Genomic DNA, 23,260 nt, shown 5'->3' with positions numbered 1-23,260 from the left:
AAGTGAAGACATTGTCCAACTTCCATATTACAGATATAGCTCAAGTAGCTTCTTCAACCAAAGCGATCTTTTACAATGGTAAAAGCAGCCTTACAAATTGTAGAGTGGTCAATTTTTTATTTCTACCGATTACTTTGACAGGGTTTTGAAGTAATGATATCGGCTCTAATGTGCACTGAGAACTTAGTTGGCTCAATGTAAGTGAAAATAAAAAGTTTGTTTGTTTTGTACCTTCTTATATTTTATTTACATACTATACTGATATAATATACATCATATAAATATTTCTATTACACTAAAAAAATTGATGCAGAGACCACAACAACCATATGGACAAGCAAATCTCACAAAATAACCAATATATCAGTTAAGCATCATCAAACAACGTCAGAGCACAGTCACAGGAACGGACAGGGCTACTATTCCTCAGGCCGATTCTCCACAAGACTTTGGAACCTCAGGCGACCGGCAATTCTCCAAGACATCACTACCAACCGATTATCCGACAACTTCACAGCCAATATTCAACACCTCCATCAGTCCATTGACAATCTTGAGTTCTTCACCTTCAGCAAACAACTACTTCTTCCCCCTGACCGATGCAATTCTTCTTCCTCAACTCATCTCCTCCCTGTTGAACAGCACCCAAGTTCTTTCCGCTGCCCCCCGCTTTATAGATATTCCAGATTGCGTAGGCGCTTACGCCAGGGCTTAAGCACATCCATAGAATATAGAAGCTATGTACTTTCCGAAGGTAACACCTAAATATCATCCAGGTGAGATGCAACAAACATTTATTAATTCATCTATTTAATAATAGAAATATTAAAGATAAATTAATAAAAAGGGCGTATGTTGGAAGAAAATATGTACCACGCGATGCTTTCGGGCCTAGGTTTGATGTGCGCGGAGAGATGATGCATGAGCTGGACGTTTGCGTAGCACATGGAGCCGTCGTTGCGCTTATAGCCGTGGCGCAGGATGAGGTCGTACAGCTTCTCCTTCTTCTCTTGGATCTGCTCCAGGACCTCCCTCCCGGCTTCTTGTTTCCCGTGCGACGAGAAGGCCTGCAGCATTTGTGTAGTTAGTTAGGGCATCTCTAATGGGACCCGTAAATCTTCCGCAGCTGTTTGAACCGTGCTGTTTGGACCACAGAAGTCATTCAACGCTGATTTGTATCGGTCCGTGAAGCGGATTGGACGCGATTTCTTTTGCAAACTGAAGACAAATGTGGCCGCCCTTGTCGCCACCTGGCATATCCGCCATGCCAGGCGGATCGAGGCTGACTTGCCGGCCAGCTCGCCCGAGGTCTATGATGACGACGACACCATGATGGAGACAGGCTCCGATGTCTCCGCCCCGACTTCACCATGGAACAGGCGCATGCGTTGTTCAACGCCGCCATTGCAAAGGTGCAGCCTACGCCAACGCCTTTGTCGGCGTTTCGTTGTACCGTTGTTCCTCCTGGAGCAACACCGGCTGGCGGAAGGCCAGATCTATGACGAGCGTGTGAGTGAGGAGGCCATGGCCGCGGTGAACCCAAATTTCATCGCAGAGCAGCGTGCCATCTATAATTTGGGGCGGGTCTTTTTTTTGTGTTCTAAAGTTAAATCCGCCGTGTTTGTATGAAATCCGACATGTTTGTATAAATTCGGACATGTTTGCATGAATTTCATCCGGTTTGTTGAAAAATAGTTTGAAATATATGCGACTAGTGTTAGATGGGTCCACGGACTGGTTCCCTGTTCACGGATGAATACATGAGGTTTTTTTGCGGGGTGCCATTAAAAACGCACAGATGTGTATTATCTATTAAAAAAAGAAGACTGGATAACTAGGGATTTCGAGATCGAATTACCACCTGGGTGAGATTCGGGCGGCCCAAGCCGGGAGCGGCGGGGCTAGGCCGGCTGAGCACCGGCGGTAGAAGGCGGCCGCCACCGGAGAGCCTCCTTCCGGCGGCGCATCGGAGAGCCGCCATCGCCATCTTCGGTCAACGGCAACTACGGATCTTGTCTTGTGATTGATTGTTGGTGCGGTTAGGGTTCTTGGCCCTCACGGAGGAAGCGACGGCCTGCGCCGTATTAAATACCACAATCTGTCTGGGAGTAGGTAGTAGAGTTTACCACAATTTATTAATAAAAGCGGTTCCGCTGATGGGCCGGCACGGTAAGGTGTGACTATTTTCTCTCTTTTTTTCATGCTTCTTGTTTTCCTTTTTTTTCTGTTTAGATTTAGACTTTTTCCTTTGCCTTGTGACTGGTTCATATAAATAAGTCATTCGCTTTTTTTCAAGTTGGTTGCACAGTGGATATTATTCCAGGGTGACATGCATAGCGCCGGCGAGGCGGCGACGCATGCATAACTTCCCATGACGTACCCACGCGATTACTAGCATCTGCTATTTTTCCTAAGGAAAACTTTTTATTTCAACCGACTGATTTTGGGTGGTGCAAACTTCCCCGCGAGCCGTCCTATCGAGTTTGATCGTGCGGTGCTGGCGTTTCTCACACTCCCGCTTGGACAGCAGCACAGGCCAGGTTCGACTGGGTCACGCTCAACCGCCTGGCATCTCAAGGACATCGAAGCAGGGGTGGTCAAATGCAAGCACTACTCACGTAGTAGCTGATGCGAGAGGTGACGCATCGGTGAGCCACGGCGACAACGAGAAGTGGAGGTGCACGCGACGACGACGACGCTCTGCCAACGCAGGTATTCCACACACCTCACCCAAATCGAGCTGAAATGCTAGGTTTCGGTACAAAATCAGGGGCTTGACAAGCGGCGCTCGTAGAGCGGAGGGGACTCAACGGCACAGCGACTGTGGGTCAGAGGGGATCGTCGGGAGTGTTTTGGTCAGGGGAGATTGGGGTTGGAGATCACGCATGTGTGCACTACATTATGAAACAGAGGGAATAGTCGCCAATGCAGAGACACTATGTCTTTTATCTGGTTTGTTGTACTGCTGTTGTTGGATAGTTTTAGAAGTACTACAACATTTTTATCTTTGTTGTGGTTTGTGTTCTCTCCTTCCGGAGACTGAATAATGGATGATGAAGAATCTACTTATGGATCATTCGCAAATCTCAACATGGGTTTCAACAAGCCACTTGTGTACAGTTGCTAAGAAAAATCTGGACGATGATAAGAGGTAAATCTTAAGTGATTGCTGCTGCAAGCGCTGACTAGCACCTGCTGCCACAGCCGGTGGCCTGCTGCTAAGCCAGGGGTGGGTCGGACGGGTCGCCGTTGCAACGCTCCGACCAGTGCCTGAATGGGACGCGTGGTGGGCGAGCTTATTGCTGATTGTGACGATGCTGAGCAGTAAGCGAGGTGGGCGAGAGTTGAAGCATGGCCGGGCTGCGGGAGCATATTATTTGTCGGGCCACCGGAGCATCAGCAGTGCTGTAATTGAGCATCGTTGGGCCGTCGGAACATCAATGGTGCTGCAATGGAGTATCTCGGGCCGTCAGAGCATCACAGGGGCTGCAATGGAGCATCACATGGCGACGCTTCGATGGCCACAATGACAAGGCGTGCTTCAACGATATTGATGGACGACCCATGCTTTAATGGCCGCGGTGATGCTTCGACGACCATGACCATGAGGTGTGCATCGACGGCATCGCCGGACGCGACAATGCCGGGACGCATGCTTCAACGGCCACGGCGCCGCTTCGATGGCCATGATGACAAGGCGTGCTTCAACTACATTGACGGACACGGCAATGCTGCGACTCTTGCTTCAATGGCCGTGGCTACGCTTCGACGGCCATGACGACAATGCGTTCTTCAACGATGCAATGCTACGACGCGTGTATCAATGGCCGTGGCGACGCTTCGACGGCCACGATGACAAGGCGTGCTTCAATGGGATCAACGGACGCGACAACCCTGCAACACATGCTTCAACGGGCCGCGGTAACGCTGCGACGGCCATGACGACAAGGCATGCTTCAACGGCATCGACAGCAGCGACAATGCTGCTGCTTGTGCTTCAACGGCCATGATGATGAGACGTGTTGCGATGACGACATCGTCGACAACAAGGGCGATGCTGCGAGGCGTGCTTCCACGGCCACGACAATAAGGTGTGCTTTGACGACAGTCGACGATGCTTTGCTTCGACGGCACGCGCCCATCCACTGTTCTGAGAATGCTTGCTTGAAGACGTACTCTACAATGGTGGCGAACGTGTTGGACGCTTGCTGGTGCGAGGCGAGTGGAAGAGTTTGTGATGTGAGAAGAAGGGTACGGGGTGTTGCCTATTGCGTGCTGAGTAGTGCAAAAGTAGGATAGGAAGACAGATAATCACGCAAGGTTGTATCGCATGGCTGTAGAGGTGGTTGCTTTTTTTTCTAAGATTAACCGGATGATTTGTAGCAGCTGCCATAAAGTAAAACAGGTTTTGCTAAAAAGAAAGTAAAATCTGCGTGGAGCCATCTTCTTGTTTCCTCTCCTCTATCGAGTCTTGATTTGTGCCGGCGGCGGAAGCAATTCATCTCCATGGCGGCGACCGCGCTCCGGACCACCTGCCAGCGGATCGGCGGCCGCGCCCTCCGGCCATCGCTGGCCCCCGCGGCGGCGCATCAGAACCAGCCCACCACCTCTCGCCTTTTCCACAGCACGGTAAGCCCCCCCCCCCCCCCCCCCCCCCCCCCCCCCTCAACGTCCGAACGGACGGCGGCCATAGACCGGTTTCCTCCCGATTTGCCATATTTTCGCCCCTTGTTTGCTCCCATCGTAGGAACCCTAACCCTAGTAATGCGGATTCTCCCCTGCTGGCCTGTGCATGCCGGTGACACTGTTCTATTCTGGAAGGATGCTTGGGAACAAGATGGCTTGCTGATGGACCAATATGAGCACCTCTTCTCTTTTGCTCTTCAGGAGTATCTCCCAGTCCAGCAATTCATGGAACCTCAAGACCATCTGCACAACTTTCACCTGCCTCTATCCTTGGAGGCTCATGAAGAGCTTCAGGACCTCCAAATCAAATTGATCAGTGTGCGGATCGGACCTTGGAGTCCTGATGATTGGATCTTATGTTCGGGGGATGTTCAATACATGCCAAATAAGTACTATGGAATCTGATTCAGGCAAATACAACCCTCCCTTGTTCCGACTAGCATATGGAAATCCAAGTGCATCATGAAACAAAAGGTTTTCGCTTGGTTAACACTAGGAATATGCTTAAGAGGAGGCGCTTTGATATTTGAGAGGATCTTTCTTGCCTGCTTGTGTGATGATGACGTGGAAGAAACCACCATACACCTATTATTTGCTTGCACATTCAGTGCTTCTTGTTGGAATACCATTCATATTCATATTACCTGGGATACCACAAAGGGGTCTACCTGAGATGATGAGCAATGCTGCTACTGCCAAACTGGAAATACTTTGATGGTGTGACTCCTACATTGGAAGGGTGGGCTGCTTTGATTAAGGAGGATTTATAAATCAACTTAAGTTCAGGGTCTCCCCTAATCTATCTGACTTCCTAACCTCTTTTGTAAATTCCATTGTACTCTGCATGTTTAATTAGCAACCTAAGCTTTTCCTTCTCGTTTACCAAATGCTACAATCTGAATCTGAAAGAGGGGCATAATAGTCCTGGGTTGAGAATTCGCTTGATATGCTGCTGGTCTTAATTTACTTGCATGCTTGACTGAATTTAGCTGGGTGCTAGTGCATGCTGTCAGACTCAAGTGCTGAATGACATTATCGTTGCATTGTTTGCCAATTGATTGATTGCACGCCTCTTGGAATCTTTTTGAGTGCTACTGCTGTCATAAAGCATATATACCTGCTCTACTTCTGAGATAAACTTCGATATTGATCTGTTCCTGATTTGGGTTAATGTGGTTTCTCCCTGTCTTGCTCTGTCAATAACAATGCAGAAGGCGGCCGCAACTCATTCGGCTGAGATCCAGCAGGTCAAAGAGGAGCTCTACCGCATGATGTCCGAAAACAGGGACAAGATAGGAAACCAGAAGAGCCTGATCAAGCACCTCTCATCCCATGTGGAGCCTAAACCTGAGGACCCCGTCTGGTATGATCTTGAGCCCGGTATTGTTCTATATGCCTGTTACAGTCTTGGTTTACAAGGGCTCTAATCTCTCTTGTACTGCCCTGCAGGCGCTTCTATCGCAGGGCAAAGTGCTACCATTTAGTCATGATGTATAGCCCAGCATTCCTTTATGGCTACATGTCTATGTTGGATGCGCCTGATGGCAAGAAGGAGATGACGCCAGCTGAGAAGGATGATTTTAACAAGAGGATGGCCGCGTTGATGCCCAATGTAGAACTTTGAGGACAGCTAGTTGCATAGCGACTAACCCCGGCACTTTATGTAGTTGCCATTGCTCTGTTTGGACACTGCGGCTTTGTTAGACTAAATTATATGTTAAGACTGAGTTATAGTGAGAATGTTATGGTAAGGCTGAACTAACTGTGATGCTTGGTGAAAAGTGCTATCTTATATGTTAAGACTGAGTTATCAGTGAGAATGTTGGCTCAATTGGTATAGTACTATGTTGATGTCATTTGGGTGTCTCTTGGCAAGTAGTTTGTTTGTGTAAGGATGTGGGAGCTATTTGCTCACACTGTATTTCATTTGTCTTATGCAGAGCTGAAAACGTGCTTGTGTGGAAAGGGTTTAGCATCCTTTCAATGTAACCTATGATGACTATTTGGTTACTCTGTTGTGTTCTGTAACAGTAAGACATGATTGCTCTCTAACTGCCCCAGTGTGTCAAGATAATTCCATTTTTGTGACTTAGCAGTACAGTTTCATGTACCATTAATCTTTAGAGGGAATGAAGATCAGGAGTGTGGATTTCCGAGTCTGGTTCGCGCGAGCTTTTCCCTTCCTCCCGCGAGCGTCCGCGAGGCTAAACCTAGCGCCACCGCCCGCCCACCCCTCCTCCTCCTCTCCCCCTCCCTCGCCTTTGCCAGGGGGCCCGAGTGGGCAAAGCCCGATCGTCGCCGGCGGCGGCGAGGTCCTCTTGTCTCCTCGCGCGGGGGGAACGGCGCAGGTTGGATCTCTCGGGCCGGGACGCGGTGCTCGTTGCCGGGCGTGGCGGCGCAGCGGCTCTCCGGCGTGGGCCTGCGATGGTGGCGTGGCGGCGGCGTGACAGGCGGCAAGGAGGAGGTGCAGACTGGTGGGTGGTGTCGGCGGCGGCTGCTGCCCTGCAGCGCCCTGGCGTCGACTCTGGCGCTGCGGGTCGAGTTCGACCAGGTCGCGGGCGGCCCTCTCTCTGTGGCTCGGGTGGGGGAGGGGGGCGGCGCGGCAGCGGTGGCGGTGAGCGTCCCCGTTCAGCCCGGCCCTTTGCGGCGAGACGGCGGCGCTTGGCACGGGGAGACCCCCCTACCGGCTTCCCTTGGGCGTGGCGGTGGCCGATCTAGTTCCCCTTCCCCTTCTTTGTCGTGCAGCGGCGACAGGTGCGCCCCGGCTGGTCCGGGCCTGTTGCTTAGGGGGCGAACATGGTTTCGGGGGGGGGGGGGGGCGGGCTGGTGGACGGGGGCGCTTCTGTGTGCCCCGTCGCCGATCTTGGCCTTGGGCTGCTCCGTCACCTCCCCCTTCCCCCGGACCGGCATATGGTCACGGTTCCTCTCGTGGCAAGGTGTTCGCCGGTGGCTTCGGAGTCGGCTGGGGGCATAGATCTGGCCAAAGGTGTGCTCTTTGGTGGCTGTCGCGGTGGTCTGGTGGCAGGGTGGCGGTCCTGGCGGTGGGAGGCACGTATGTCATGGGCGGACTGCGCGTCTCGGTTGCGGACGCGCAGGCATGGCTGCTTGGGCGGCATGGCTGCGAGTGGTTGGCGGATCGGGGATGCGACGAAGGGGTTGAAGCACTGGGGTTCATCACCTGTCCAGTTCGTGCACTGGCCGACGGTGGCGGCGTTCGCGGATGTCGTGTTCCTTTTTGTAGGCTCCGTCGTGGTGCTCCTTCTCGTTCGTCTCGCTTCGGGTGAAAACTTGATCCTTGGACCGGACGGTGGCGACATTCCGTGGTCGTACCCTTCTTGGAGGCATCGTCTTGGAGCCCTCAGTCCGGCGTGGTTCGTCACACACCCTCCCGGACGATTGCTCTTGGTGGTCTCCTTCGGCGCTAAGCGGTTCCTTGTTTTGCACATCTTGAGGGTGTGTTTCGTTGCCCGGCTTCCTTGTATCTCACCTTGGGTATGTGTGGTGTGCGTTTGTATCGTTGCTTTGGATGTAAGTGGTTGTTGGCTTGTTGCTTTATAATATAAAGCGGGGGAAACCCCTTTTTCTTAAGATCAGGAGTGTCACAAGATGCCTGCATGTAACTTTGAATCCAGTCAAAGCCATGTATGAACCAATCTTGATTGAATGATGATACTCTTTTCTGACCTCTTGTATGGTCATCCTAGTTTAGCAGGCCAACATTGATTGGTTACAGCCATCAGAAGGAATGATTACAGCCATCAAAAGGAATGATTAGTTACACCCACCAGGTTATTCAAATGCTCACATTGCCTTTCTTGTCATCTTGGAGAAAGCCATATCTTTTCCGCAGCCCATAGAGAGCATCACTGTGCAAGCATCTTCGGGAGTACAATGGCAATCAAAACTGGGAGGTCCTTCCCTCTCGATGTCTGAACAAATAATCTCTACTCCTAATGGAGCAGTTGGTGAATAGTCCACACGGTTTTTTTTCGCTGGTTTATTTTCGTCATACTCCCACCACCGATTTTTTTCGTCGTCGTACGACCTGTGCACTACCCTCGAACGAAAAAACCCGCTACATCAAAAACCGCTGGTTTCGCTCCCTCGTTCACGCAGCTGATCTATCTCCGCCCCTGCCCGAAACAGCAGATCGATCTCCGACGCCGCCCGATCGCACGCCCGATCCAACCCTACGCCCATTCCGCGGCGGATCCATCCCTGGACCGCGCCGCGGCGGATCCATCCTGCGCCGCGCCGCGGTAGATCCATCCCTGCGCCGCGCCGATCCATTCCTTCGCCGTCGCGGTTGCAGGAGGCGGCTGACTGCTGTTGAATCGGGCGAGGAAACGGGGACGCGATCCCGCGTGTCGTGTTCGCCGGCGATCACGACCCCGATCCGACGGCGCCACCCTGTGACCACCCACAGGTTCTCAACGTAATGCAAGTTCATACACATTATTTTGTACTTAATATTACATACTGAAGGCCATACAAAAAATCGTCTCAGGAGGCGGTGAACTGCCGTGGGATCGCTTCAGGAGACGCGAAGCGATCTGCTGTGTGATCTCTTCAGTAGACTGTAAATCCCCTGGTGATCCCCTCCTGGACGCGCCCAAGATCCAACTTGTGCTGTACGTATTGCAATTTTATACTCAATAATCGCTCATTACTTAATTTACTCAATATTTGCTGGAGCATGGTAGGCCAAACAGCAGTAAAGAAAATGCATATTTGAGATGGTTGCAAGTGCTTACTTGGAATGCTCAAAACTGCAGTAGTGGAAACAGCAGCAACACCCTGGCAACCAAACAAGAAGCGATGTTGAGAAATATATAATTACCCATAATAACATGTTAGAGAAATGGTATGCACCTACATAGCAGAGTAGCAGTATGAGTGGGGAAAAACATGAGAAAGTTTGCCCCAGTCGATTCTATTAACACGACACAGCTCACGTTGATAAGAATGGAAGGAACAAATGAAACCATGTCTTCGAGTGCTTCAACCTTCTCCATAGGGAATGAGCTATAGAGATCCTCAACATCACTAAATTCATCAAAAATGGATATTATGACAGCTAAGCAGGAAGAAAATCAGACCTGATTAATATGATGGTAGATAACTTCAGTTCACAACCAATTGTTAATATGATGAAATCTTTGCGTGTAGGTATGTATGGGGAATCCACAAAGCAAATCTGCGGAACATACAACATCGTCAGGTGTCCCTAGAGGTAAATCTTTGACTAAAATTTTTCCCATGATTTAATACTAATTATTTATCGAATTTATCTCGCTTACTTGTATGAATGACACTCAGATGGGCCGACACTTGAACCATCTGGACAACCGATTCTTCCGGATAATGAACTTGTGGGTACTGAAGGTGTAGGATATCAGACGGCTGGGACAAACGTTGTTGATAATCACCCTATTAGTCCAGGTATGAGGCTGTGCGGATATAGTACTCGTCATTTTATTATCTTATGTTCTTGACTTCAATCTCGGTAACTTGTATGAACCATGCTCCAGGCCACTCCATACCTGAACAGACCGCGGACCCGGTCGTTCCCCAACCCAGTGATTGTGATATCACATGTGATCAGCAGCCTCCCGATTTGATCTCACGTGAGCAAAAAACATATTGAAAATGAGAACCGGCAAAAAGAACAGCATAATAACAATATCATTCTTATAGAGATCGTGTTGCATATGTTCAAGAACAGCATAAGAAAAATATCATTTTGCTTTTGTTTTGTTCCAGATGTTCTTGATGTGTCTCCGATTGATGGAGGAATACACCTGTACACTATGTCAACTGCTCAAGTTTTATCCCAAACCGTTTCAACATCCGAGCACATGACTACAGGATCATTTGACAACGTCACCAAACAACCTAAAAAAGGTATCTTATCTGATGAAAAAAGGGAGCAGATAAACGCCAAGAGGCGAGCTACTTATCGCCGGAAAAAAGAGGAGGAAGCAAAGAAACTTGAGCATGAAAGTCAAGCTTACCTTTCAATTTCTGGTATGATTGTTTTGTTTATAATGAAAACAATGTGCATTCCTGCTTTGACTACCCTCACAACTTGCTGAATCTATTACAAGATCGTCTATTTACTTTTATGAACCAATTTCAGATCAGTCCATCACTGAACAGACCGGATTTGTTGTTGCTCCTAAAAGCACTGATATTGATATCACACGTGTACCGCGGCCTTACGAACTGAACTCAGGCTAGTATAAAACATAATGAGTACTCTCTACTCTTCGGATAGCACTAATCTTACCCGTTATGACCACTATCGGTTATTTTTACATCAAGCAGGCAACCCGGCAACCTCGTCAATGTTTGTGTCTCTCGGTTGTCTCACTGAAGAGTGTGCCGCAGCCTTAGCACAACGTGTAAACGGTACTACAAGATTCGTCTACCGTTGTGAACCGTATCTATCTTTTAGAGGTTGTGTTGCAGATGTTCATTATAAATACTATGAACATTATCATTTTGCTTTGGGTTTGTTCCAGAAACTCTAGATGTGACTCATATATATGGAGGAAATCCTGTAAACATCAATGGAACTCCTCAAGTTTTAACCCAATCCGGTTCAGCATCCAAGCACATTACTACAGGATCTGTAGTGAGTGTCTCCAAACCTTCTAAGAAAATTATCTTGTCTGATGAAAAAAGGGAGCAGATAAACGCCCAGAGGCGAGCTGCTTATCGGAGGAAAAAAGAAGAGGAAGCAGAAAAAATACAGCATGGAAGTCAACCTGACCTTTCAATACCTGGTATGATTGGATGATTTTAAATCAAGACACTGTACATTGCTGCATTCACTACTCTCACACCTTCATGCATCTATTACTAGGTGACAAGAGGGACCTAATTAATGCGCGGAGGCGGGCAACGTATCTTAAGAACAAGGAAAATGCTGACATTAACAAGGAACACATGAAAGCTCCGTTGATAGATGGTTCTCGAAAAAAGCATGATGACGCCGCCGGCGGTCATCTCCATCAAAATATGAAATCCGTTGACATGTCTGGTACGACTATTTCTATATTACAGTCCGACGTCTATTGATTATACTCCCTCTGTTGATAACATTATGATTATTATCTGAGAATCATTGAGTATGACATCTGCAACAATAATGCAGGTGTGCAAAATGTGACACGGAGCGCTCTCGGTGATATCACTAATGGGGTACAAGCTGAGTCTAAGCTTGTTGTGGACAAAAATACCCAGATCAAGGCTCTAGGGTGAGCTACCGTGATGCACAAAGATGATAACCTTCCTGCCCTTACAAGTTCAGGTTAGAATGATTTTTGATTCAGCTCCCTTTTGATAGTATATATATTCCTAATGTTTTTGTCTACATATTTTTAATAAGTAAGCATGCTAAAGAAGCTTTATAAACTCAGTGTTCCACCTATCGCTCATATGACTTTTGAATAGACATTAAGACCTTATGAAAAATAAACGTAAGGAGTCAGATGAAATGACCTACATAATCTGCTGGTACCTTTTGTATCAATTACCAAATAATGTGGTACTAATTAGCGTTTTATACTGTTGTATAACCAGCCGACCCAACTAGGTCCACCTATATGTCATTGTCACAAGATGATGCGGTCTTGCCTCATACCACTACAATCACAGGAGATGTCATTCATGATAACCAACTACCTAGGAAGCAGCGTGGTAAGCAGCGCATAACTAACTTAACTCATGATCAAATGGAGCAATCAAACGCGCGGAGGCGAGCAGCATATCGGAAACATCTAGAGCACGGAACTATCGATCTTGAAGAAAAAAACAGCACGCTGCGAGAATGGAGGGCATGCAGCAAAGCGAAGCGGGAGTTAAGTGCAAAAAGAAAGGCAGTTTATGCTTCCAAAAAAAGACCCCGTGCAAAGAATCCCTCGCACTCCCACGTCCAGACCTAGCAAGCTTATCCCAGACAAAACCCCTCTCTCTGGCGTCCATAGATGATTCATCTGATGGTGAGCCTCTGACGATCATGCAGAATTTCATTGGCGATACCAATGGTATGATAATTCTATTGTCACATATTTGTGCTCATTCTCACCAACCATCATCTGACATGACGCTGTCTATTGTCACAATCGTCTGGTACATAATGCAGACGACATTGATGGGTTCCGAGACTGCATCATGGGCGATGAGACGACACCATCCGACTTTATGGATGAGGAGTACTACATGTTTCGCGGGGAAGGTATTCTTAGCTATAAACTTTGAGTTCGTGCATCTTTTACATTATTATAGTTCGTATTTAATAATGTTTCGAACATCATGTTTCAACAAATTCACGTAGGATCCGATAATGACACCTTGGAGGATGACGAGGAAGCGATCATGTCGTCTGCTATACCTTCCAAGGATGATCCATTAGACTTTGTCTACACAAACATCCCAGACACCACTCACATCCTGAAGCTCGACGCAAACTGCAAACACTGCAAGGCCAAAAAGTTTGTGTCTGAGACTGATGGTTTCTGCTGTCGCAGTGGCCAGATCGAACTTAAACAACCCGAGCCAATCCTAGAGCTGATGAGGCTATGGTCAAGCATGGATGCAGACTCTATACATTTTCGGCAGAACATACGCTTCTTCAACGGGCATTTCGCCTTCACAACCCTTGGCGTCAGCCTTGATGAGAACTACACAAACATGAAGTCTGGGGTGCACATTCCAGGCACACGGCACCATCTACCATAATGTGCATTCGTTCGGGCCTAGCTCCCGTCCTGAGCATCTGCAGTTGTACTTCTTTGATGATGACCCAACCATCACTCATCGTAAGGCCACCAAGAAACTAGACCAGGATGTCGTGAAGAAGTTAGTAGACATACTCAAAGAAAACCCGTACTCCCAGCAATTTAGGAGTTTGGGTGCACACAAGGACAACCTGGATGATTACAGGATAGACCTAAACACCGATAAAAGGCTTGACCAAAGAAAATATAACAGACCGTTGTCATCTGAGGTCGCTGCAATTTGGGTTGAGGGCAATGACATAGCTAAAAGGTTTGACCGGAGGATAACACTTTGTGGTAACAACAACGAAAGGCACAGTATACGTGTGACCTCCGGAGCATATGACCCTTTGTCTTATCCACTATTCTATCCAAGGGGGAACTAGGTTGGCATCCGAAGCTACCTAAACATGATGTTCCTTGGGAGGTTGTACTAAATCCTCAACTGGTCCATGATGATGATGAGGATGCAGGTATCCCGTCTGTGTCCCATTTTGCTAGAAATATTATTTTATTTGTCGATTATATCCTCATTTTGATGGTACTCAATGATGTGCAGAGGGCAACAGCAGGTTGTGCGTCTCTGTCAAGAGACTACTACTGTTACATGCTGCAGACACGGCCTGCGATCTTTAATCCCATACTCTGTGGAGCACGCCTGTTGCAGCAATGGGCCGTCGACATGTACGTCAAGATTGAAAGTTGTCGGTTAAGGTGGTACAGGAAGAACCAGACGCAGATTCGTGCTGACTTGTATAAAGGGGTTGTTGATGCGATCACATCGGGGGAGACACGAGCAAGCGCTGTTGGGGTAAGAATAGTTCTCCCTGGAACATACCCTGGTGGCGACCGCGACATGAAGAAGAGGCATATGGATTCCATGGCAATTGTACATACATACGGGAAGCCTGACATCTTCTTGACCATGACTTGCAATCCAAAATGGGAAGAGATAACGAATGAGTTGCTGCCTGGTCAGACGGCGCAAGACCGACCTGATATTGTGGCTCGCGTGTTCTTTGGCAAACTAGAGGCTATGAAGGACATGTTGTTCAAGAAGCACATCCTGGGTGTTGTTATCGCATATGTATATGTTGTCGAGTTTCAAAAAAGGGGCCTCCCACACGCACATTTTCTGTTGATCATGGACTCAACATATAAACTTATCGTCCCTGAGCAGTATGACCGACTCATTTCCGCAGAGCTCCCAGACAAGCAGAAGTATCCGAAATTGTATGCAATGGTGGTAAAACATATGATGCACGGACCGTGCGGTGCTCTAAACCCGAAGAATGTTTGCATGCAAGAAAACAAATGCAAATGCAGATACCCGCGGTCGTTCAATGAAAACACAACACAGGGGAAGGACTCGTACCCAGTTTATCGACGTAGAGACGATGGAAGGCGTGCTAAGGTCCGAGGGAAGATGTTAGATAACAGATGGGTTGTCCCTTATAACCCATACCTTCTGCGGATGTTCAATTGCCACATCAACGTTGAGGTCTGCTCGAGCATAAAGGCCGTAAAATATCTTTACAAGTACATTTACAAGGGCCATGATAAGGCTTCTTTCAGCATCGACCAGCCCGACGCCGATGGTAACATTGATGAGATCAAGAGATACGTTGACGCAAGGTGGATCACCCCTCCGGAGGCTATGTGGAGGATATTTGGCTTTCGACTTTGCGCCAACTACCCTCCTGTATTGCAGTTGCCTCTTCATCTCACGAATATGCACAGGGTCGCATTCAATGCCCAGGCTGACTTGAAAAATGTTGTCGCCTCAGAAAATAATTCAAAATCCATGTTAACAGAGTATTTCAAGGCTAACCAGGAACACCCTCGGGCTAGAAATATATTGTACAAGGATTTCCCCGGAAGCTTCACGTGGCAGAAGAAAAAGAAGTTTTGGAAGCCGTGGGTCGAACGTTTTCAAATAGGTCGCATCGTGTCTGCCAATCCTGCCGAGGGGGACCGAGATACTATCTGCGTGTGTTGCTAAACCATGTTACGGGCAAAACATCCTTTGACGACTTGCTCACCGTGGACGGCGTGCTATGTGGGAGCTTTAGAGAGGCTTCTGAAAGGTTGGGACTCATCGAGGCAGACAACACGCTGGACGACTGTCTTACTGAGGCTGAGCAGTGGGCGATGCCATGTTCTCTTAGGAGGCTCTTCGCAACCATCTTGGTGCACTGCGAGCCAGGCGACGTGCGTGGTTTATGGGATAGGCACCTCGAGCCTATGTCAGATGACTATCGTCGATCACGCACGTCCCCTGACGAGGTGGAGCAGATGGTGTTGCTAGACATTAGGGGTATGTTGCAGTCCATGGGTAAAGACATTGTAGATTTCGCTCTTCCATGCATAGATGATGCGTTTGACCCAACAGAGGGCGAGGCAAGAGAGGTCGTCGAGGAATCAACAGTTGAGTTCGACATGGATGACACTAAGTTGGCATCTTCCCTGAACTTGGAACAGAGGGTCGCATTCGACGAGATATTAACGGCTGTTGAACGCGGTGATGGTGGTGTATTCTTTGTTGATGGGCCTGGAGGTACAGGTAAGACCTTCCTATACAGGGCGATGCTTGCAAAGGTGAGGAGCGAGGGCAAGATTGGTATCGCTACCGCGACGTCGGGTGTCGCCGCTTCTATCATGCCTGGCGGCAGGACTGCCCACTCGAGGTTCAAGATTCCATTGAGTTGCGATGATGGATCCTCGTGCAGCTTCACCAAGCAGAGTGGGACCGCCAAGCTTCTAAGGATGGCCTCATTGATAATATGGGACGAGGCCAGCATGACGAAGTGACAAGCGGTCGAGGCATTGGACAATAGCATGCGCGACATCATGGGAATACGTGACCGACCCTTTGGAGAAAAGACTGTTGTTTTTGGCGGGGACTTTAGGCAGGTGCTTCCGGTCGTTAGAAGGGGGTCGCGGGGCCAGATAATTGATGCAACCCTGCGAAGTTCTCATCTGTGGAAGGGTATGCGGCAGCTTCGGCTCATCACCAACATGAGGGCTCATAACGACACGTGGTTCGCAGATTACTTGCTAAGGGTCGGCAATGGCACTGAGGATGTAGATAATCAAGGCAACATACTACTCCCTGAAGATATTTGTCTGCCGTCTACAGGCGAGGTTGACGACCTGGAAAAACTTATTGACCACGTGTTTCCGAGTCTAGATGACAACATGTCTGATTCTAATTACATGACATCTCGAGCAATCCTTTCCACGACAAATGACAATGTCGACAAGATAAACATCCGCATGATAGAGCGTTTTCATGGAGATGAAGTAATATACCATAGCTTTGACAGTGCGGAGGACGACCCATATGGCTACTACGCTCAGGAGTTTCTGAATGGATTGACTCCTAATGGTCTTCCTCCGCATGCACTCAAGCTAAAGCTGAACTGCCCTGTCATACTTCTAAGGAACATTGATCCAGCTAATGGACTGTGTAACGGCACTAGGCTTGTTGTAAGAGGTTTTGAGAGGAACACCATTGATGCAGAAATCGTGATTGGACAACATGCTGGCAGGAGGGTCTTCCTTCCTCGAATACCTCTCTGCCCATCTGAAAACGACATGTTTCCGTTCAAGTTTAAGAGAAAGCAATTTCCAATAAGGCTTAGCTTTGCTATGACCATTAACAAGGCTCAAGGGCAGACCATCCCGATTGTTGGTGTCTATCTACCCAATCCTGTGTTCTCTCATGGTCAGCTATATGTTGCTTTGTCTCGAGCCACTGCGAAGAGAAACATAAAGATACTCATTCAGAATGAGAAGCCGGAGGAGAAGGCCAACAAGCTAAAGGACAATCCAAAGAAGCGAAAAAGAACGACTGTGTCCTTACTGACCTCAATGAAGAACATCGTCTACAAGGAAGTTCTTACAGGCTGAAGTTTGGTCTTAATAGACTGGCAGGTTTAGTACTGACAGAGCATTTACTCTTGCGATGGTCAATATGAACCTTAATTCGTCTATTTACATATATATTTCTATTTTGATATTTTGAAATTCGCAGTTAAAGATATTCTACAAGCGTACTTGTTCATGCTTACTATGTGATTCAGATATAATGATTGGCAGGATAAAGACCTGGAACATGCAATGAATCTTTTGTATTACGGCAATTTAACATATCTGTTGTTATTATTTTGGTATTTTGATAGTATGTTTGAATGTAAGTTTATGGACGACCTTATTATCCTATGAAATCATCCGCTAGGTCAGCACTATATAATTCTGATTGGTGCTGTAGCAGGAGGGAAATTGTGTAGGTTGTGAAGTTATTTTTTGCATATGTACTTCAAATAAATAATAAAATGATAGCCTGCGTACTTGCGAATAAGTTTAAATGGCCGTGCGACTTTGGAAAATGTGACAACTCACATGCAAATATTTATCTTTCAATGTTAGCAACTGAACTTTATTATGTTTATTCAACAAGTCAAATATTAATAATATTGCCTCGGATTTGTGACTTTGCAAGTTGCCAATTTTTCCTGTATGTGACATTATTTCTCCTTTTGCCGGATTGCTTATGTATATTATTCTTTTGTTGTTTTGTAATCAATCATTTACTACATCTAAACTAGGCTTTGTTTTCCTACATAAGTATTGCACACTGCATGGGTCACTCCGTTGTTGTAAAATTCACTGGAGTGTTCTACATTAGAGAAATATTTATGATGCGGCCCCAAAGCAGGCACAGTCAATGTTATTTATTTTTGTCCTGTATATAGTCTCTTATTTGCCCCTTATTTGAATTTTATAATCCTGGCTTTTCAATACATATCTAAACAGACATGATGTGTTTCTAACTACTTAGTTGCAGGTTTGGCACAAGTAAACGGATGGATGCGTGTTGACATCTTCATGATCTCACAAATATTTCCAGTAGTATTATTTTCCTTTCATTGTGCCATATTCTGTCAGTTGTTTTTCCTATTGCGTGTATCTTGCAGATAAATAAGAGTTTTAATGAATTGTTGGAACCTGGACAGTACCACAATTTATAACCACCTATTATTCTGCCACGAAATGTACATTTTATAGCATATCAGGTGCGCTTCTTTCTGTTCGTGCCTTCAAAATATCAAACCAGAGGACATCTACTAATATATTTCTGTAGCTCTGTTGCTTCCGATGGTACATGAGCTATCACTGTGGTTCATGTACTAATATATTTTTGTAGCTCTGTTTGCATGTGAACATTGTATACATGGCATGTACTATGAAAGAACAGTATGTACATGTCGGTATGTGAACATGATAGTGCAGCCCGGAAAAAATAAGTGCAAGAACCACTGGAATTCAAGGTGCCAATATACAAAAGTGAAAAATCTAATTAATCTCATCCCTTCTACTTAAAAAGAACATACTTATTACTGGATGTGAGTAGAGCGGCAGCTCGCTTTCTCTTTGCAACTCCCTACATTGAGCCGGTGTGCATTATTTGCTGCTGCAGGGGCGTGTAGGCGGCAGCATACATGGTGATTCTCTACTGCAACAACTTGCAATGCAAGGTCTTTGCCGAGGAAGATTCAGGGCATCTGGGAACGATTGCTTTTGCTTGCCCTTGATCTATTAGATAAGCACACGCTGCCAATATATTTTTGGCTTGCATAAAGAGTACTCTTGTGCAAGAGTTGCAACTAACAAGACCTTCCGATGTACTTTTTTGATCCAAAGTTCTACTTATTCTTTTGCGGGTGCCAAAGGTATACTAGATTTTCCTTTTTTTTACTTTCACATCTTCAAATCAGTTGCTTGTGAATTGATGCGTGTGGTATGACTCTATGGTGCACTTCAGTGCACTATTGTTATTGTAACCACTAGAAATATAGCTATATTGCCAATATAGTTGAAATGTGAATTGAAAGATTGGACGTTGCTTTGTGTCATAGCTGAAAAAAGAAAAATGACAGTTGACTGTACTCATTTGACAAATTGTGATCTCGCATCTCTTATTTCGGTTCTGTAGCACAATGCGAAAACCATGCTAAATAAATCACATCGATTAAATATAAAATATTTATGTACCCGTTGCAACGCACGGGCAATTTCATATTTGGGAAATAAATTAATTGTTTCTTTCTATATATCTGGAGGCAAAGTTTGGAAAGGAGACATAAATTAGGAAATATATGATCCGGCTTTGATACATTTGCCGAGTGGAGCATGCGACCAAAATAATTTTATTCCATATTTTCCTGTAGTTTTTTTTATGGAATATTGTAATTACGGAAGGATATGGGCCACCTTCCAAAACGTTATAGTGTCCAATCTCCCGGTCCGGCCTACCATACGTTCAATGGGTTTCCCAGTGTGGCCATTAATATTCACTTAATCGGATTTGTTTATAAGGAATGTTAAATTATGCTTCTTCCGATCGGGAAAGGGAAACATATATAATAGATATATGATCCGGCGTATATTTATTTGCCCAGTGGAGTATGGAAGGAAAATATATGCTTGTCCTTTTATTAGCAAGGATTTGTAATGGAAACATGCACGGAGTATGGAAGGAAGATATATGCTTCCCCTCCGATCAATGATCTACTACATCTAAACCTCTTCGCTATGTTTTTCTGCACAAATATTGCACACTGCCTTGGTCACTTCGTTCTTGTAAAACTAGACTCCACTAAGTGTTCTACATTAGAGAAATATATTTATGATGCGGCCCCAATGCAGACTGTATGTTTACTTATTGTCGTGATCTTTGTACGTCGATGCCTACACCCTACAGCCTGAGCCACTTGACGACCAATCTGTATTTCGATGTTAAAAATATACATGCAGATACGTTAATTATAATGTGGCATCGAATCCCATGATAATAAGTAAATGAATATAAAATTGTGATTTATTTGATATCTTACTATCGTATCTGCGTCGAGCACAACCCAGCGCCTCTATTTCCGGTGAGGTCAACTATCCAGAATCCTCCCGCATCTTAAATCCATTGACGCTTTTCTATTATAGGCTTTGTTCTATGTAGATACCGAAATTAGCACCGCTAAACTTTTAATCTGGAAATACCACTATAGAGTACTTTGCCCTGTAATTAGAAAGTCTTCCTTCGTTGCCGCGCAAGTACTTCTCTTGCATTCCCTGAGATATAAAGTATATACTATCTCTACTTCCTAATCAGTTTGAAAGATTAATTCAAACTATGCATGCTCCTAAGAAGGAGAAGTTCTTTATTATCTTGCATGTACTTTCACCAGAATGATTATTTTCGTTATACCTCACTGACCAATGATGTCAGGCTTTACTTCGTCCGAAATCAGCACATACCAGCTAGCGAATATTCAACATAAAAATATGATGGTTATAGGCACATACCTTTCATTGCCTTTAATCTTCAAGTTCTCCTCGATCTGCTCTCTACCCATGTTCGAACATGATCCAAATTTCTCTTTCATGCTCATGAGTTTCTGATAACACGCTGAATTAACTTTTATGTGTTCCTGAATAGAGTAACCAAATTAAGTGAAAATGGGTTTTCTTCTTGACTACATAAAGTAGAAGACGGTACCAGCATTTTCCGACAAAGAGGGAGGGGGAGGAAATAATTTATCATTAAGCTACTCTAAGGGAGTCACATCTTTTAGATTCATCTTTAAATGTAAGGAGAAAGCTGTGATAATGTAGCCATAGAGGAACAAATCCAAAATACACAAAACAAATACATTGTAGCTATCATGAGTTTTGTTGTTGGGGTCAGGCAATTGAAGATTGTGGTCATAAATGCAGTAAAGCATGCCTCTACTTATGAGAGAACAACTAAAATTACAATAAACTCCACACTGATTATAAGTATATTGTTCGTACAAAATGCTAAAAAGGAAAATAGGTCTTCATAAATTGAAGATAGTTCAGCCACATCAGATTCAGCACTACACATAACTCGCGTACATATATGCATTGTTAAATACACTTGCTAATCACATCAATACAAAAATTTCCTTTTGAGGTTTTGCAGCTCTTTGGAAATAAAACAAAAGCGACCAAAGGGCAGCTTCGAATACCTTGCCTGCGGAGACCATGCATGTCCAGCAATGAACCTCACCAGGACTCAATCATTTGGCATGAACAGATTGCTGGGCTGCAGCACACAACAAGAAGAACCAGTTCAACACGGAGTTAATTTGAAAAAACCAATGTCCAAGACAGTTTGTAGTTAACAAAAATTAACATTATTGTTTCAGCTAACAACAAAAATTAACATTATTGTTTCAGTTAACAACTCCTTTCTTGCACGGACATGTATTATGTGATCAAGCAGTAAAAAGCATTTAAAGGATTATCTAAGTACAAAATTTAGAGAGAAAAACAAAACTTTCAGACCATGAACCACCGGTCTTCACAAAATAAGTTGTCCGAGGTTACTTATCTGCCTACGAGAGCGTGTACTGCACGTCGATGATGCCCATTTGCTCTATAGGATCCTGCACAATTTACAGATGTTTTTCCACTATCATGCGCCCATGGACGAGGCACCTTTAGAAGTGTTTGGCATATTATGCATCTCCGAAAATATTTAAATCAGACCCCATGCGTGGAACAGCTTGTTCTGCCTGATATATGTGTGCAACATGTCAGATGCAAATAATTCAATCAACTAATTATTTAGTCTAATCAGCATTGTGCTAAGCAATCAATCAATCAATTTATGTATTGGTTCATATGCCAACACATCTACAAACATCCCTGGTAAATACTGGAGCCAACACCTCCACAAACCCGTGTGAGCTGCAACCTCCACACACAGAATTGCCTGCTATTGATTGAAGAGGAAGAGTAGCTATACCTGGTACGGCTCTATGAACTGTTCTCATCTGCGTCGACCGCATCCGAAGCCTCGACGGCCACCATCCTGCTCATGTCGCTGGCACGGCAGGCTCGACAAAGGGCGGGTGTCGATTTGGGGAGAGGAGGACTCGGCCACGAGGCGGTAGAGGCACGGGAAGGACCCGTCGCCGCTGGCGGCGGCGAGGACAAGTCGAGCACTGCCAAGCGCGGCCGCGAGATTCGCGAGGTCGGCGCGAGCAGGGCAGTCGGCGAAGACGGCATGGGCAGGGAGGCGGCGAGGTGCTTCCCACGAGAGCGAGCGGCGGTCGAGGAGGCCGAAGATCAGGGCGAGGCGGAGGCTGCGGCTAGCGGCGGGAGAAGACTGTCCTTCCACCGCCGGCTGTGGCGACCTTTGTGTGATGTTGGTCGCCGGTTGTGTGCGTCTCTAGCCGCCGTCGGATGAGTGGAGGGGAGTTGGGGAGGGGATGAGATGGGGTGGCGGTGCGAGACGAGGTCGCCGGCTGTGGGGGCGAGAGCGGAGGCGGTGGGGTGGGTGACTCGCCGAGATCTGCCATCGTGAGTGGACTGGGAGTCTGGGAGTGGAGAGAGTGAGGGGATCAGGGGAGGTAGTAGATAGGTGCTGGTTGGGCTTGGGTCGTGCGGGGAAGGAGAGGTTGGGTGCTGTTTTTTTTTTTTTTTGGTTTTTTAGGAGGTAGATTGGGTGCTGGTTGGGCCGTGTTGGTAGCTGATTTGGGCATACAAAAACATATGTATTAAAGTGTATACATATATTAATTAAACATGGAGCATACAAAAAATATATTTTTATACTTATTAGATATATTCAAAGTATCACACAAAAACACAATTTTGAGAGAAGAAACCGAATATACTTGGTTTGTGTTGGATTGCTTGCATGCTTTTATCTTTCGTCGGACAATTTTCCTTAGCCTATATAAATAAACTAAAATGATTCA

The 23,260-nt window shown here is 46.2% G+C and overlaps 2 protein-coding genes across 2 annotated transcripts in view; one reads left to right on the top strand and one right to left on the bottom strand.

Moving 5' to 3' along the window:
- The window catches only part of LOC125532166, a 58,834-nt gene extending 52,292 nt beyond the window's left edge, over positions 1-6,542 (top strand). The window contains exons 2-3 of the mRNA XM_048696323.1: positions 5,898-6,049; positions 6,136-6,542. Coding sequence (XP_048552280.1) covers positions 5,898-6,049; positions 6,136-6,310 — 327 coding nt within the window. The 3' untranslated portion in view covers positions 6,311-6,542. The remainder of the gene's footprint in view (positions 1-5,897; positions 6,050-6,135) is intronic.
- A 2,252-nt stretch (positions 6,543-8,794) lies between these two features.
- Positions 8,795-22,940, bottom strand: LOC125533229. Its single transcript, XM_048696952.1, has 7 exons — positions 22,303-22,940; positions 21,521-22,069; positions 20,835-20,959; positions 9,563-9,732; positions 9,441-9,483; positions 9,179-9,315; positions 8,795-9,096 (listed from the first exon to the last, which is right to left on the bottom strand). Exons 2-7 carry the CDS (start codon positions 21,536-21,538, stop codon positions 8,795-8,797), a joined length of 795 nt encoding a protein of 264 aa, XP_048552909.1. The 5' UTR covers positions 21,539-22,069; positions 22,303-22,940.
- Positions 22,941-23,260: the final 320 nt, after the last annotated feature.

Source organism: Triticum urartu, chromosome 1, assembly GCF_003073215.2.
Source record: "Triticum urartu cultivar G1812 chromosome 1, Tu2.1, whole genome shotgun sequence".
Taxonomy (NCBI): Eukaryota; Viridiplantae; Streptophyta; class Magnoliopsida; order Poales; family Poaceae; genus Triticum; species Triticum urartu.
The sequence above is the reverse complement of the archived record's forward strand: the minus strand, read 5'-3'. Positions and strand labels throughout refer to the sequence as shown.

What these genes read in the sequence shown, in the direction of transcription:
- LOC125533229 (XM_048696952.1), bottom strand. An exon ending in TGCAGTTTTGAGCATTCCAA is followed by an intron (nt 9,316 to 9,440) that starts GTAAGCACTTGC and finishes CAATACGTACAG; the next exon opens with CACAAGTTGGATCTTGGGCG. An exon ending in GCCTCCTGAGACGATTTTTT is followed by an intron (nt 9,097 to 9,178) that starts GTATGGCCTTCA and finishes GGGTGGTCACAG; the next exon opens with GGTGGCGCCGTCGGATCGGG.